The sequence below is a fragment of the Mus caroli genome, unplaced genomic scaffold (assembly GCF_900094665.2).
Source record: "Mus caroli unplaced genomic scaffold, CAROLI_EIJ_v1.1 scaffold_5629_1, whole genome shotgun sequence".
Lineage (NCBI taxonomy): Eukaryota > Metazoa > Chordata > Mammalia > Rodentia > Muridae > Mus > Mus caroli.
The window spans coordinates 30,657-47,650 of record NW_018389379.1 but is presented as its reverse complement, the minus strand read 5'-3'; the positions used below and the strand labels follow the sequence as shown (position 1 = coordinate 47,650).

The 16,994-nt window shown below is 36.5% G+C and overlaps 1 protein-coding gene across 4 annotated transcripts in view; it reads left to right on the top strand.

The window, feature by feature from the left end:
- The window catches only part of LOC110288080 (zinc finger protein 260-like), a 30,780-nt gene extending 15,940 nt beyond the window's left edge, over positions 1–14,840 (top strand). For 2 of the 4 annotated variants that reach the window (XM_029473808.1, XM_029473807.1), the window contains 3 exons: positions 8,349–8,396; positions 10,920–11,046; positions 11,914–14,840. In XM_029473808.1, the coding sequence (XP_029329668.1) occupies positions 8,367–8,396; positions 10,920–11,046; positions 11,914–13,742 (1,986 nt within the window). In that variant the 5' untranslated portion in view covers positions 8,349–8,366 and the 3' untranslated portion in view covers positions 13,743–14,840. Of the gene's footprint in view, positions 1–8,348; positions 8,397–10,867; positions 11,047–11,913 lie in introns of all 4 variants that reach the window. The other 2 variants (XM_029473810.1, XM_029473809.1) reach the window with 2 other exon arrangements.
- The last annotated feature ends 2,154 nt before the right edge of the window (positions 14,841–16,994 follow it).

Below are 16,994 nucleotides of genomic sequence, written 5' to 3'. Positions count from 1 at the left end.
TAATTGAAAGTTTGGCTGGGTATAGTAGCCTGGGNTGGCATTTGTGTTCTCTTAGTGTCTGTATAACATCTGTCCAGGATCTTCTGGCTTTCATAGTCTCTGGTGAAAAATCTGGTGTAATTCTGATTGGCTTGCCCTTATATGTTACATGACCTTTTTCCCTTACTGCTTTTAATATTCTATCTTTATTTAGTGCATTTGTTGTTTTGATTATTATGTGTGGGGAGGAATTTCTTTTCTGGTCCAGTCTATTTGGATTTCTGTAGGCTTCTTGAATGTTCATGGGCATCTCTTTCTTTAGGTTTGGGAAGTTTTCTTCTATAATTTTGTTGAAGATATTTTCTGTCCCTTTGAGTTGAAAATCTTCATTCTCATCTACTCCTATTTCCTGCATGTTTTGAGTTAGGACCTTTTTGCATTTTGCATTTTCTTTGATTGTTTTGTCTCTGTTCTCTATGGAATTTTCTGCACCTGAGATTCTGTCTTCCATCTCTTGTATTCTGTCGCTGGTTCCTGATTTCTTTCCTTGGATTTCTATCTCCAGAGTTGTCTCCATTTGGGTTTTCTTTATTGTTTTTAACTTCCATTTTTTAGATCTTGGATGGTTTTGTTCAATTCCATTGCCTGTTTGGTTGTGCTTTCCTGTAATTTTTTACAGGATTTTTGTGTTTCTTCTACCTGTTTAGCAGTGTTTGCCTGTAGTTCTTTTAAGGACTTCTACCTGTTTAGCAGTGTTCTACTGTAATTCCTTGAAGAATTTTTGTGCTTCCTCTTTAAGGGCTTCTACCTGTTTAGCAGTGTTCTCCTGTATTTCTTGAAGTGAGTTATTAATGCCCTTCTTAATATCTTCTACCACCATCATGAGATATGATTTTATATCCGTGTGTTGCTTTTCATGTGTATTGGGGTTCCAGGACTCATTGTGTTGGGCGTATTGGGTTCTGATGATGCCCAGTGTTCTTGGTTTCTGTTAGTAAAATTCTTACGTTTTCCTTTAGCCATCTGGAAATCTCTGTTGTTAATGATCAAGGTGTCTCTGTTTGGAGCTTGATCCTCCTGTGATTCTTTTTGCTCTGTCAACACTCCTGGGAGTCCAGCTCTCTCCTGAGTTCCAGTGGTCAGAGCAGTCTCTGCAGGCAAGCTCTCCTCTTTCAGGGCAGGTGTCCAGCCATCTGGAGCTCTAATCCACCTCCTGAGTTCTGGAGTCAGAACTCTCCCTGTAGGCAGACTCTCCTCTTGCAAGGAATGTACCCAGGGGTCTGGGACTCAGCTCTGCCTCCTGGTTGAGGATGAAGGCCCGAAAGGACCCTGACCAATACTCTCTGTTGCTTCTATCGCCCACATGCTCTCAGGTGATCAAGAGGTCCTGCGTGTGCTAGGGGTCCTGCGGCATGTAGAGTCCTCTGGTGCCCTAGATGCCCTCAGCTGGGTTCATGCAAAAGATAGCGGGGCTGGCCTCTACCTGAATGGATTCCAGCCTCTGGTTGGGTGGGGTTCCTTTGTCCCTGTTCCTGTGGGCACAAGACCCTCCACAATTCTTTGGAGCTGTTGTTGCATTCCACTCACCCGTGAGCCCGAGGTGATCCCAAGGTCCAGCTGCATGGAGATCACTCTGGAGCCCTTAGCAGCCACAGCTGGGCTCAGAAGAAAGATGGCAGGCTGTAGAATCCTCTTTGTCTACTGGCACTGTAACATGTTAGAAAACCAGATCGAGAATGTTTTTCTTATATGTTGATCTAACTGATTAGCCAAACCTGTTCTCACTGTGAAGCAGAACAAAGACTCCTATAAGGTATAAAGAAAGACTGTAGCAAAGGGATCATGTATATTTTGGAGGAATTGTGGTAGAATCAGTGGGGAACGCAAGTGACAGTGGAAATGGGATGGGAGGAGCACTGCAGAGATGTCTCAGTAGTGACCAGCACTTCCTCATCTTATAGAGCCATGGGTATAGTTCTCAGAATCCCCATGATGTCCGGAAACAATTTATGTATTCCGTTCCAAGAGATCTGATGCCTTCTTTGGACCTCACCAGCCACCATGTACAAACACAGAGCTCATACATACATGGTGCAAAACACTCCTACTCATAAGCTAGAATAAAAACATTGTAAACATTTTTTAAAGCAGTGAGATCAAATGTGACATGTAATTGGTTTTGCCCCATTCTGTTTATATAGAAATGGTTTTGGAATATTCTACTGTGAATCATCTCATGATTAGCCTATTACACATATTACTGACTTATTATACACATTACTGACTTTCTGTGTAATAATTAATACTAACAGAAAATACACTTTTTTTGACTGCATGTGTATGATGATATCCTTATTCCATTAGTATCACTTTTTTGGTGTACATATCAATAATATCTAAATTTAATTACCTTCATTTAAGCATTATTGCCTCAAGGTTTCTTTCCTGATCTTTTAACTTTGAAGGGTTCAGTAGCTCCTTTATAATCATTTCCTTTTGTGGTCAGTTTCCCTTTTACTGATACAATGATAGCAGGACCTTGATAAGGATTGTTTAGTATCTCTACAGAATGGGAAACTGTGTGTCTTATCTTACCATTGATTTCTCCTGTTGTTTCTTAATGGTTTCAACTGAAATAATTTTGATTTTGAAATCTTGGTTTAATATTTTGAAGGTCTTGGATGGTCTGTGCTTTCTCAAAATTCTACCTGTAGTCGGGTTTACCTTGTTCATAAACACATTGCTTTGAATCTTTACAAATCAGAAACCTTCTTGTCGCATGTTCCTGTGTTTGAAAGAGAACATGCTACCCTTGTGTCATGTCATGTCTGTAATTAGTTTTGATATGCTGTTACTGTTACGTACCTACCAATCAGTGAGTATTTATCAGTTCAGGATTGTACAGGAAGAAGTTATTTCATACAAAACCGCCTGTGAAAGTTGAAACTTATGCGAATTCTTTGCTGTTTCCTTATTGAAGAATCTGTACACTGACTTGCTTGGTGAATGCAGGAAGTTTGATCACTACTGACTCTATGTTCCTCAGCTTTTTCTGTTGCTTTTCCTGAAAGATAAATTACTAGAGAACCTTGAATGCAGACATTGACTATCAGAAATGAGATCCTTCATGCACATTAATTGAGAATGATGTTTATTATTAAAGATGTGTAACATGGAGATACCAGACAGAAGATTGATTTCATAATGAATCACAAAATATGACCCAACTATGATTAGTATTGCTCACATACGAGCTGTCGCATGTTCTTGACTGTCAGATATCGTTCATCAGCATCTGTCATTTCATTATGTTTCTTGTAAAAGAAAAACTTAGGTTGATATTGAACAAATGTGGAGACAACTGCATTAAACAGGAGAAAGAATTTCCCATCTGTGATTGGAAGGGTGAATGTTCAGACTTTGACTCTAATGTGTGTGTTTGGATGCAGGGGGTGCATAGACAGCATCACGAAACCTGATATCAATAGGGTACCTGTGAGATCCAGTTACTCTGGACCCTCTCCTAATTTGATTAACAGTTTTTGAACAGATAATGCAGAAGGCAACTGCAAAAACGAAGTTAATTCTACTCCTTTCATCTACTTTTTAAAAAAAATTTAACTAAGTTTATGTATTTAAATAAAGTTATATGTATAACCATGGTTGGGCCGTTGCTTACTTGATCCTTTTAACTCGTAAATGGTATCACATCTGAAGGATAAATTCCTTCACTTTTTCAAAACAAACTCAAAAAAAAAAAAAAAAACCACATGATCATCTCATTAGATGCTGAAAAGGCATTTAACAAAATGCAACACCCCGTTCATGTTAAAAGTCTTGGAAAGCTCAGTCATTCAAGGCCCATTCATAAAAATAATAAAAGCAATATACAGCAAAGCAATAGTCAACATCAGACTAAATGGAGAGAAACTTGAAGCTGCCAAACTTTTTAATGTGTCTCTGTCACATCACTTCTGTGTGATTGTCTTTCCTGAGTTGGTACTCACCCTGGCACTGTAAGAAATTGTCCTTGGTGCTCCATGAATTCTATCTCACTGTTCTTTGATTTAAGTCTCTACAGCAGTTAATTAGGAATAATTAAGAGCAGGTGACATGGCTCAACTGTTAAGAGTGCTTGTTCTTCCAGTTTCCAGGTTCTGTTCCCTGTGTTTGCCTGGAAACTTTGTATCTATTCAGAATTCAGACTCCATCTCTCTTCTGCCGCCTGGAGGCTGTGTGCATGAATTGCCCAGACCAATGAGGAGGCAAAAATACTCAACTTAAAATAATAAACCTTATTTAAGAAAAGAAACAGCAAACAATCTGGAGGTATTGAAAACTGTCAAGATAACAGTAAAGGAAGGAACATAGAGTTGTCACTCCTCTTGTGGGACTAAATATGGAGCCTGGATATGGAACAGGATTGCTGTCAGATCCCTTCATGTCAGCATTGGAAGAGTTAAGAGTGGTCCCTGTGTGTGATAAAGTTGTTTTTGTACATGGACTCTAGAGTGGCGAATATCTCATGTAGATTGTAATGTGGCAAAGATTTATCATATGGATGATGTAGATAGGTATGTAGCAGTAAGTTTTACTAGGATCTGTCCTAATTTCAAGGTAATTTATCAAACCAGAAAGTCTTCTCTTACTTAAAGGTTGTCTTGGGACTATTATGATGGTGATCCTACTTTGCTGGACATGTTTGTTTTGCAGCACTAGCATTCAACATCTGAGGATAGCCACTGATGGATTGTTTGCCCAGTACCTTACAAGGCCCTGTTAGCATTTTGAATTCTACACCAGCGTATCCATGACATTTTTAGACAATGAGTGGTCTGCTGATTTCTCAGCATATTCTCCAGCAATGTATAAAACCAAGTGATATTTTCTTGTAGTTTTATATAGCTTATTAAGAGTATTATCAGATTGGAGCTTTCTTGTGAAATGTTTATAATTTTTGAATTGAATAATCATGTTTCNCAAATTATGTAATTTGGGAAAATGCATCGTTTTCTTTTTTGGTTCATGGAAAATGTTCTAAGTGTTACTTGCTCTTTGGAAGCACTGATACACTGTTATGAGTTAGTGTGAAGCCATTGCATGTTCCTTCCTTTCTTCTGAATACAGTGAAATGATGGAGGCTGTGTTCAAATTCTGCAATAACGAGTTAGAATGTTGACTATATCTTGATTATGCTGAGGTATATTCCTTCTGTTCTCATATTCTTCAGTGCTTTCATAGTGAACCCATGTGACATTTTGCCCCAGACGTTTTATGGATATGTTGACATGGCTGTGTGTCTTCCCTCACTGGTTTACATATTTTTTGCTTTGAATTGTTTGTTTTGTGGATCTTGAAGCAGTCTTATATTATAGGTATGAAATCAACTCGTTCCCTTTCCATATCCATTATAGAGTATCTGTTTGTTAATGTAAATCCTTGCAACTACTCTATAATTTTTTCCTTTGTAATTTTTTTGTTCATCTGTTTTTTTAAGTCAAGGTAAAGTCACTTGTGTGATGACTGTCTTAACACCCTCTTTCTTTCATTATTCTGCATATTCTGGAATATCCTCTGTTTAAGATTATTTCGGGGTTTCTAAAAGAATTGGAGATTTCATTGCTGAGTCTATGTAGTCCGCAGACATTGTAAGTGGAGATACTGTGTCAGGACTTGCTCATTGCCTGACCTAGTTTTATGACATAAACGGTTGATAGTCACTTTTTTTCTAGAAAAATCGCCCTTTTCCTCTTTGATTCTCATTAATTTTGTATGACTTTCCACAGCATGCCATCCATCTACTATTTCCCATTGTCACACTAAACTACTTGGGCAGTGGCATAGAAAGAGACCATCCTAGTGACTGTTCATTGTCTGGAGAAGTATTTGATATGAGAGAAACATTGGGTCAATATAATACATAAAAAGAGTTACATATATGCTAGTATCATGACAACTTTCTGTAGTAATACTATTTCAACATTCAGAATGAGTTCTTATTTTTAGACATATATAATTTGTATGCCTGCGTGTGAATGTATATATGTATAAGTATATATAAGAGGAGACCCATGTCACACATTTTTACTTTTATGTGGAATTACAAGGGTTGTCATCATAGGGGAAATCCATAGCAGCCAGGAACTGAGGGGTATCACTTGAAGTATATTTATAATTGTGAACCTCAGAACTGCCTGGAACAGTACCAAAACACAGATATATGCATGTTCAGGAAGATGTTTCCTACAGTGGTAGGATTTTGATGGATCTGACATAATGTGTGAATCATCCCAAGAGCATACCCTGAAATGATTCACTCTTTTTTTAAATTCATAAAATAGTATTTTATAGAAGCAAATGAGGATACATGCTAAGAGGAACAAATATTGTAATGACATAAAGACAAAATGAAGTTTATTGTCCTCTCCCATCCTGTCCCTATCTCTCAGCTGTCTGTGCTGCTGAGCACTTTGGTCTTGTCTTACTATTAATCTGGAAGATGATACAGCATGGTTGCTTTTAAACGTGTATATGCTAAATGCAAGCAATGATTCACAGTTGTGGTATTTGCTCATTCCTTTCTTGGTTTGCTTGTTTGTTAGGTTCATTTTTAAGATAATAGACTGGTGCCTAGCCCAAAATGGTTTGAAACATCTATTTCTCTTGAATTCTTCTCTGAAGAATTCAACTCAGATTCACAAGCCTGAGATTCAGACTCTAGAATATTATTATTTTGATTAGAAAACCATTTGCCGGAGAACACATATCAATGTGTTTATCCTTAAAAAAAGAAAATTTACACTCTTGCTATATTAGCTTAGATACTGTCTCGATAATCTCACACTGAATTCTTGACACTAATATAAAATTATAGTAATATTTCATGAAATAAATATTATCTCTCTAAATTTATATTCAGTGTCAGGCCAGTGTCAGGAAGCTGGAGTGGGTTGGTAGAGAGCAGGGTGTGGGGAGGGTATGGGGGCTCTTGGGATAGCATTTGAAATGTAAATGAAGAAAATATCTAATAAAATATGCTTAAAAATAAATATTGCATAAAGTTAAAAAAAAAGGTAGATGCTGAAAAAAATGCTGCAAAGCCTTTTTAAAAGCTATGGAACATATAAAAATAGAGAAAATACTAAATTCTGTTTCATTTTACAATTGCACTATCATAATGGTAATTTGCTCTGAAAATTATGTTTTCCCATGGAGCCATGAAGATTAATTAAGATATGGAATAAAATATACTCAGGCCAAAGATGATATAGAATGAGTGCTTTATAAATCTGTGTGTACTGTGGAAATGATTCACTTTATCTTCATGCATATCCTCTTATGAGTAGCAGCCCTCAGAGAGTTTTTTGCCATACCTGCATCTTGATGATTCTGCCTTGGCATTGCCTAGAACAGTTTTCAATCTGAGGGTCATGATGCCTTGGGGCATATACTCTTTCACAGGAGTCACCTAAGGCTACCATAAATGATCTATTTCTGATTGCCTTAGGGACTGATACACCCCTTTTATATCAATCTCCAGATAGGCCTACCTCATGTACACACATTAATTCATGAGTTCCTTGTACTGTATTAAAAGGTTTCAGCATTAGAAAGGCCTAGAGCCACTGGCTTAGAACATTTAGCACATGGACATTCCATTTAAAGACAGGTTTGTCCTACATTGTAATATTCTACTTATAAATGCATTCATGTGCATTTCACTGGTCAATATTCCCCCACAAAGGTGTGCATGCAATTTAGAAAGAATTCCACATTGAAAGAAAGAGTTATTGGAAAGATACATTTTACCTCAGGAACAATGTAAAGCCTTCTTAGATGATGATGGAAGTGGCTGTAACTCGATCTGAAGATTTATCAGTTTGGGGGAAAAAAACCGAAAACATGATATTTTATGGATTGAATCTGTGTCTGTACATCAGGACATCAGGACACACATGGAAAATAGATGTACTGTATCTGTAAGGTAGAATGACATGAAATGTGACCAAAGGGTCAGATATTGTGTTCTAGTGTGATGACTAATGAACCTCTATTTAATGCACAGCATTCATTTAGTCCCCACTAGTCATTAACCTATGACTCTAGTCCTTGAAAAGTTTCCAGTAATAACTGAGTAATAGTGTTTTACAGCAGGTGTGCATGTGCTCTGTTTGTGCCTGCTGCCTGCTGAAGTTAGAAAAAGGCCTCAGATTGTAGTCATTTTCCTTGCCACATAAAATATATCATCCATGTTCTCCTTTATGTAGGAATGTTGTCAAGTTTCTGGTATCATTTTCATTTTTATGTTTGTATATGGTTTAGCACTGTTCATAACAGAGGTGTATTAATTTTCACTTTTAATTTTTCAGGTAAGAGTAACAAGAAGAATGAATGCTTCTCTCCTAAATGCTCCTCAGGTCAGTGTCCTGTCTACATTTCTTAGAAATTCCTCTTATTATTTAAGCCATTTGAAACTTTACTTCTCTACCTCTGGTAATGTTACCAAAACTGTTTGGCTTCTTTAATTTATCTTTGTTCTTCGCCAATGGTCAAAATTAAGCCTTTAGATCTTTCACTTCAAATGGGACAAGCACAGCCTTGTGCTGTTCTATTTTCACTGGATTTTATAATATGTGAACATATATTTCCAAGGAGTGAAGACCTGCAGTTCTGGTAGAGAAAGTATTGTAGCTGATGCTCAAATACTATTTTGATGACTTATTTCTACATAGGTGCCCTTTTATATTTCTGGGGAAGGGAGGTCTCAGGTGCTACATAAGTTGCATTTCAGGAATAGTAAGGTTTCTAGAAACATCTTTCTGAATGTAGCTCTTCAAATACATGGCCACTGACATCACGGAGCAATATATGGATGAGTAGAGTTTATGGGGAAGAAGAATTAGAATATATTCACCGTCTTAAATCCTAATAGTAAATATTTCAACTCCATAGAGGCACAGATGATGGAAGGAAAATGTAGCTTTCTCTGACCGTAATATTGATGTGTTTGTGAGGACATGCAGATTGCAGTATTCTGGCATCTCTTTTTGGCATTTTGTGTTACACAGTGATCATGGGTGTGTTGACAAGTGAAATCTGTTTGTCTCTAAGAGGCTGCATAGTGCTCAATGTGGTCAGTTCTCAATATAGAGATGATTATTTTCTTTTACCCCTTTGTTTCGTTTTTTAGAAGTAGTGTAAGCACTACTGTGTGTACCTTTTTATTGCAGCACATGGAATATATTACTAATTTTTTTCTGAGTATTGCCTTGTTACTTCCTATAAGCCATGTAATTTCAATCATGAATGAATGTTCCTCTTAATTTGTTCTCTTTTTTCTTTAATGGGAAGAATACTCCATACACCATATGGATATGTTTTCCCTCTCTTCCAAGCTATGTATTGCATAGGGAAAAACTCTGAGGACTTGTGGCACTGCTTCTTTACAATAGCGTTTTATTTAAATGTTTAAGTATATAAGTGGTCATCTGTATGTTTTTATGTATAGTGAGTGACATGCCTGTGAATCCCTGAATTCAGCATCACTCTCTTGAGACTGAAGACATTCATGTAGTTAGCAGCAATGTGTGTAGAAAGGAAGGAAAAGAAAGTTAAAACTAGATGATGTAAGTTTTCAGTTAAGTCACTCTTACTAGCAATAATATATTTAAAAGATTTAGTATAATTTTCTCAATTTCATAACACAATTTGATCAAAGAAAATGATTCTACTTCATCTGAGAGCATCGTCACATATACCATTTATTTATACATACATGTCTAATTATTTTGTAGTAAAAGACCATATGGATTTTATGAAATTTTAATTATCTGTATTGCATAGGTCAACTTTGAGAAATTTTTCAATAATTTTAATGCTGACTAAATCTGTTTTTTCCTTATATCTTTTATTGTTGTGAATATAGTCTCATAAAATAGCTTTACAAAGTACTTGCTTCTGTCTGTCCTTTGGAATGTTGAATGTGTTCACTGATATTACACTCTTCTATTTAAGGAAAAAACTGTGGTTCTTAATTTATCTAACAATTCTGCATTCACATTCTACCTCTTTATTCCAGAAAGAGTACAGCATTGCACTTAGGCTGCTTTGTACCTAAACATTTTAGAATAGAGTCAGGTGAGACGCAGCTGAAGACAAGATTGATACAGTGTTCATAGTTGTGCAAGGCTGACAGCTGTAGAATTTAGAAGCACAGTTTTACTCCTTGTAACTTGACCATCTGTGATGTGACACTGGGATTCTGTTTGATAGAGACCCATACTTCATAATGGTACATTCTTCCATGTGGACCTCACATGTGTATGTTATATTACCTAAAAGCTTGCTGTTTATGACTCCATTATGTAATCCTGTTCCAGAGAAAAGGAGAGTACAATAAAGACTATGACTCTTTTTAAGTAACATCCTTTTTAAAAATTAAATTTCAGTTTTCTTTTATGTATGTTGGTACATTTGCCTGATGTATGCATATGTTGCTATATTTTACTCCATTCCGTTGAGCTCAGAAATCAGTAATAGTTTTTGAAGGATTAGAAACAAAAGTTTGCTGTGTAGTTCATGTGTATGCTTGGAAACAATTTAGAATTATAGAATCCCAACTGGACACAGATTTCCAAATGAAGTGATAGTGGCATCTTCATCTGTTGCTAAGGTCTTAGAAAACACCAGAAAATTCATGAAGGAGAGAGACCTTAGGAATGGACTCAATATAGTATGTCGTCCTATGCATTGTCTCATAAGAGCAACAATGCTTAACTTCTGATACATTTCTATAGCACTTCTAGAAGATGTTGTTTGTCCTCAAATATTTCCCATGACTCATTTTTATCACAATGTGCCTCTTATTCTTTTGGTCATTTTTATCCAGGAAAACACTTTTGCTCAGGAGCGTATGATGAACAGGTAATTTTCCATTACAGAGTCAGTTAACATTCAAGGACGTGGCTGTGGACTTCTCACAGGAGGAATGGGAATGTCTTGACTGTGTTCAGAGGGCATTATACATAGAGGTGATGTTGGAGAATTATAATAATCTGTTTTTTGTGGGTAAGAATATTCTTCTTGTAGAATTCTGGACTCATTCTTTGAATTTACCTACTATTTGCTTATATAAACCCTCTGACATATCTAAAGACTCCCAGAATAAAGGAAATCGTGGTTACCAACATAAGTACTTCACTGTGTTTCCTTTACAATTCTCTTCATTCGTTGGAAGAGTATTCAGTATTGTATTCTATGTAATCTCTCAAAACATGGTATCTACTTTTAATCAAAACTTCAAAGTTCAAAAACCACTGAATAGTCAGAGCAAGAAAATATATTGCTACAATTGTAGTAATTTTACTGTTGCATTAATGTCTTCAATTGTTTATGAATTTTAAAAATCGGGAAAGTTCTAAATACAGAAAGTGCTATTGCTTGTGTGAATTTTGTTGTTACTTATTATTTAGTTTTTGACCTGTGGTCTCTATGTTTAGTCCTGGTACAGCATGGCTTTTATATCATGATTTCCACGCCAATGTGGATTACTTAATGAATTCCTAGCTGACCCAACCTACACTTCCTTACTCTGTCACAAAACATAAACAAGAAAATAGAGAAACTTTTTTTACATGGTCTTTCAGGGAGATTCATTCTCAAAGTCCTTTACTTCTAAATCACCTACTCTTTTTACTTTCTGCCAAGCACAGTGGTAAATAAGAAATACAAGGCTATTGTTTCCTGTCTTATGATATGCATGAATTTTGAGATTGTTCTAAGCAGCCATGTAATGATTGTGAAACAAGAAAGCCCACTTTTGAGAGTTCCATGCTTGAGAATCACTAATTTACGTTAGAAAATTTCAGGAAACATGGGATATTGTCTTACTCATCCACTAATCACTGTCATCTCTAAATGCATTTTTTTTTTCAGAGAATCATTGCATGTGTCCTAAATTTGAGAACATGTTTGATCAAGACCTACAGCATATTGTCCACGAACATCTAAATACCCAAGTGAAATCTTATGAATGTCATGAGCTTGACAAAATCATCCATGAGTCCACTGGAAGTACACCTTATAAAACTAACCTCAGGGCTACATCTGTTGAATCATCAAACCTAACCATACATGAAACTGAAAACAACAGACAACCTTGCAAAGATAAAAATCATGTAAACTGTTTCAATTTGTGCTCTACCATTAGTCTAAATCACGGAATCCACATAGGAAAGCAAGAATACAATGGTGCAAAGCTTGATAAGGTTTTTGACTCTAAAGAAACCCTNATGTTGAAACAAACCNAAAGTGNAAAGAAACCTTACAANTGTAGTGAANGTGCCAAATGTTTTGCCAAGAAATGCTGGTTTAGAAAACATCAGACAACTCATACAGGAGAAAAATTTTACAAATGTAATGAATGTGACAAATCCTTTACCCAAAAAGGCAGTCTTAGTATTCATCAGAGGTATCATACAGGAAAGAAACCTTACAAATGTAGTGAATGTGAGAAATGCTTCATTCAAGTTGGTGATCTTAGAAGACATCAGAGAATTCATACAGGAGAGAAACCTTACCAATGTAATGAATGTGAAAAATGCTTTAGCTACAAAAGCAGCCTTAGATGTCACCAGAGAATTCATACAGGAGAGAAGCCTTACAAATGTAGTGAATGTGACAAATGCTTTTCCCACAAAGGCAGTCTTAGTATTCATCTGAGAATTCATACAGGAGAGAAACCTTACAAATGTAGTGAATGTGACAAAAGCTTTACCCAAAAAGGCAGTCTTAGTATTCATCAGAGAATTCATGTAGGAGAGAAACCTTACAAATGTAGTGAATGTGACAAAGGCTTTACTCTAAAATGCAGTCTTATCATTCATCAAATAATTCACACAGGAAAGAAAGCTTACAAATGTAGTGAATGTGACAAATGCTTTTCCCTCAAAAGTGATCTTAGTATTCATCAAAGAATTCATACAGGAGAAAAACTTTATAGATGTAGTGAGTGTGACAAATGCTTTACAAAGAAATATCGTCTTAGAAGTCATCAGACAATTCATACAGGAGAGAAACCTTACAAGTGCAGTGAATGTGACAAATCTTTTACCCTGAAAGGCCATCTTAGAATTCATCAACGAATTCATACAGGAGAGAAACCTTACAAATGTAGTGAATGTGACAAATGCTTTACTCAAAAATGCAGTCTTATTATTCACCAGAGAATTCATGCTGGAGAAAAACCCTACAAATGTAGTGAATGTGACAAATACTACACTCGAAAAAGCCATCTTATTGTTCATCAGCGCATTCACATAGGAGAAAAACCTTACAAATGCAGTGAATGTAACAAATGCTTTACCAACAAATATTGTCTTAGAACTCATCAGAGAATACATTCAGCTAATAAACCTTACAAATGTAATGAATGTGGCAAATCTTTTGCCCTGAATGCCAGGCTCAGGTGTCATCGGATAATTCATACAGGAGAAAAACCATACAAATGTAGTAAATGTGGTAAATACTTTACCCAAAAAGGAAGTCTTATAATTCATCAGAGAATTCATACAGGAGAGAAACCTTACAAATGCAGTGAATGTGACAAGTACTTTACCCGAAAAAGCAGTCTTAATGTGCACCAGAGAGTTCATACAGGAGAGAAACCTTACAAATGTAGTGAATGTGACAAATACTTTTCCCATAAAGGTGATCTTAGAAAACATCAGAGAATTCATACAGGAGAAAGCACCTTACAAATGTGAATGTGACATGTGCTTTACCCAAAAATTCAATCGTCATCTTCATTTGAGAATTCATACAGGAGAGAAGCCTTACAAATATAGTGAATGTGACAAATGCTTTACCTCTAAAAGCAGTCTTAAAATTCATCAGAGAATTCATGCAGAAGAAAATCTTAAAAATATAATGAATGTGACAAATGCTTTAGCCAAAAATGATCACTTATCAGAGAATGCATACAGTAGACACCTTCACAAATGAAGTGAATGAGAAAAATCCATTCCCAAAGATCACCTTAGAATTCATCAGAGACTACATATAGGAGAAGGAACTTATAAATATAGTAAATGTTCAAATCCTTCAGTGTTGGTTCACCACTTAAAATACATCAAACAATGCATTCAGGATTAAAAAAATAACCCTTCTGAATGTGATATATGAGGAAAGGTCTTTACCCAAATCTCAGACCTAAGAAAATACCTGGTTATTTATATTCAGAAAAAAAGTGTCCACTGGAAAAACTATGGCATGTGCTTTATTCCAGCAGTATTGTTTGCAACACTTGAAGCTCTACACTAGAGAATTATTATATGTGTGAGGAAGTTGGGAAAACATTTAAGTAATCCTCAAACCTTAGGAGCAACTCAGGGTTTATGCTCAGAGAAACTGAAAATGCAGCAATGAAGGAAATCTTTCATTAAAAGTTTTTACTTGTTCACTTTTAAATATGTCATGATGGAGAAGCTAAAAGAATATGGAGTTGTATAAACATTCCTGGAGACTGAATGGATCTATTTCAAAGAGAAGCTGTGAAATACATGCCTCAAATAGCTAATGAAACTGACAGCATTCTGTATGTTTAACTCAAATGAACATACTCAAATTATACTTCTTAAAAGAGGATTTGAAAAACTGAGCCACAAAGATAGGGTGATCTTTATCCTGTAGAGACGCCTACATATATTTGTTCCCAGTGTCCAGTATTCATTATCTGTATCTTATGCTGGTTTTCAGTTTCAGGATAGCAATTGTCTTTGAGTCCCTTGTGCTCTCATTTACTAACTGCTTCCCCTACATCCTGTATGTGACTCCAATAAATCTCATTGGTTTAACAAGTTGAACTTGGTTGTTTCCATTTTCCACTTGGGATGGGTAGATGAATATATATGTGGCATCTCCCCAGAAAATATCTCTGGCAAAAGTGTGCTAAACCCATTGATATTTTCTGCAAACTTGCAACATAAAATGAATAGTAGAGCAATGTTTTTAAAGCTTGGGTAGAACACCTTTGAGGGTGGAATGAACTTCTCAGAGGGGTTGCCAAAAACCATAAGAAAATGTATTTTCAGTGGTCTCAGGAGTGAGACACCCTTCTTTTGTCTCCACATGAGTCTGCTTGCATAAGAGTACTTTAAATTATATGAAAGTGATGTAGGATTAGGAGAGTTGGCACCAGTGTTCTAAAGAGAATGCATTTGTGTTGAATAAAATAGGGAAGATTTTGTTCATTGTTTCAGGCTTTCTGCCATAGTAGTATTAGTTTCAGTTCAAATGGCTCCCCACAGACAAAATGTAGATGCCTTGGGAGCCTGAGCAATAATGCTGCTCCCTTCCTTGAATTCGACCCTCAGAACAAAAGTATCCATGGGCAAATACTACAGACCATTGTCGAGTCCTCTTATCCTAATGTACTTTAATTCTCAATTCTATATGCATCAAGTAATCAATTAGATTTCAGTTTATTTTGTTAAGTAATTTCCAGCATGCTAATACCATACACATACCATAACATTCATCCTGAAACAAAACCGAATTACTGGTATTACTCGGGTAGTATCTTTATCTTAATTTCAGATGTGAGTCCATTCCTACAAATACTATGACACCATGAAGCCTTAAAGAGCTAACTTATGAAGAATAGATGAGGGACATGTTCAAGTAAAGTTTAAGAACCCCCAAAGTGTCCTGGAAAGTCATTTTAAAGAGCTAAAAGAAAGAAGAGAAAGTCTTTACGCCAAGCCAAAAAAGTCTTAGAATGTTTATAATAAATTCAGATAAACTCAGAAAATTCTGGCTTTAGGCAAAGTGATATGCTACAGTGGATAAATCTTCATCACTAATTTTTCACCGATTTTAAAAAATAAGGTACTTACCCCCNCCCCCCCCCCCACACACACCCACACTAGCAGTTGTTCTGGAATGTCCCTAGAGATAGAGCCAACAGATAAAGATAGAAGTCACCTACACCTCCTCAGAATTCCCAAATGTGCTTCAAATCAGGGATGTGAGCTCACTGGGGTAATTCCATTTTTGTAGCTGGTAGACCCCAGAATGATGGATTTCTGCAGAATAAAGAATAAAACACTCTGTGTTTAGATACTGAGTCCTTCAGCAAATAGAGGACCTTCACAGAAGGTCTTTAAGTAGACCATGTGCATCTTGGTTTGTATAGAGATTAGATGCTGTAGAACTACAGCTGTGTGGCTCTTGTGGGGGAGAATAGTTATCTTATAGTATCTCTTGCCCCTCCCTGTGGTTCAGGAGAAAACCACACTGCAAGGATATGAGCATTAAGGGAATATTACATGATCCTTTGTCACGTTGTGTGGGGCATTGGGCTATGCAGAGACATGCTGGTCTCCAGTCAAGTTGAGAGGTGAACCATCTGATCCAGTGGTGATAATTCACCAACATGGGATGGTAGGCGTTCCCTCATATCTTCTGGACTCAAGGAGTCAAAGTTACTCCCCCCACAACCCCCACAAGAGAATTGTGACTAGTAGTCATGTAGACAATGTCCCAAGCTTCTGACCTTCAGGCTAGACTCCTCCCCCGTTACCTAGCAACATCATAGATAACAGCCTACCATAAGAAGGGCTGCTTAGCCCCACCTTACTCTCTTCTGTTCTGTCCCTCTCCTTACTCTCTCCTCTCCTCTTACTCTCTTACTCCCTATCCCTCCTGAGTTTGATTATTTCCTGAAGTCTACTCCTCTTGGGTGAATTTGCTTCCTTTTTTTCTAGAGCATTTAGATGTGTTGTCAAGCTGCTAGTGTGTGCTCTCTCTAGGTTCTTTTTGGAGGCACTCAGAGCTATGAGTTTCCCTCTTAGAAATGGCTTCATTGTGTTCCATAGGTTTGGGTATGTTGTGGCTTCATTTTCATTAAAATCTAAAAAGTCTTTAATTTATTTCTTTATTCCTTCTTCAACCAAGGTATCATTGAGAAGAGTGTTGTTCAGTTTCCACATGAATGTTGGCTTTCCATTATTTATGTT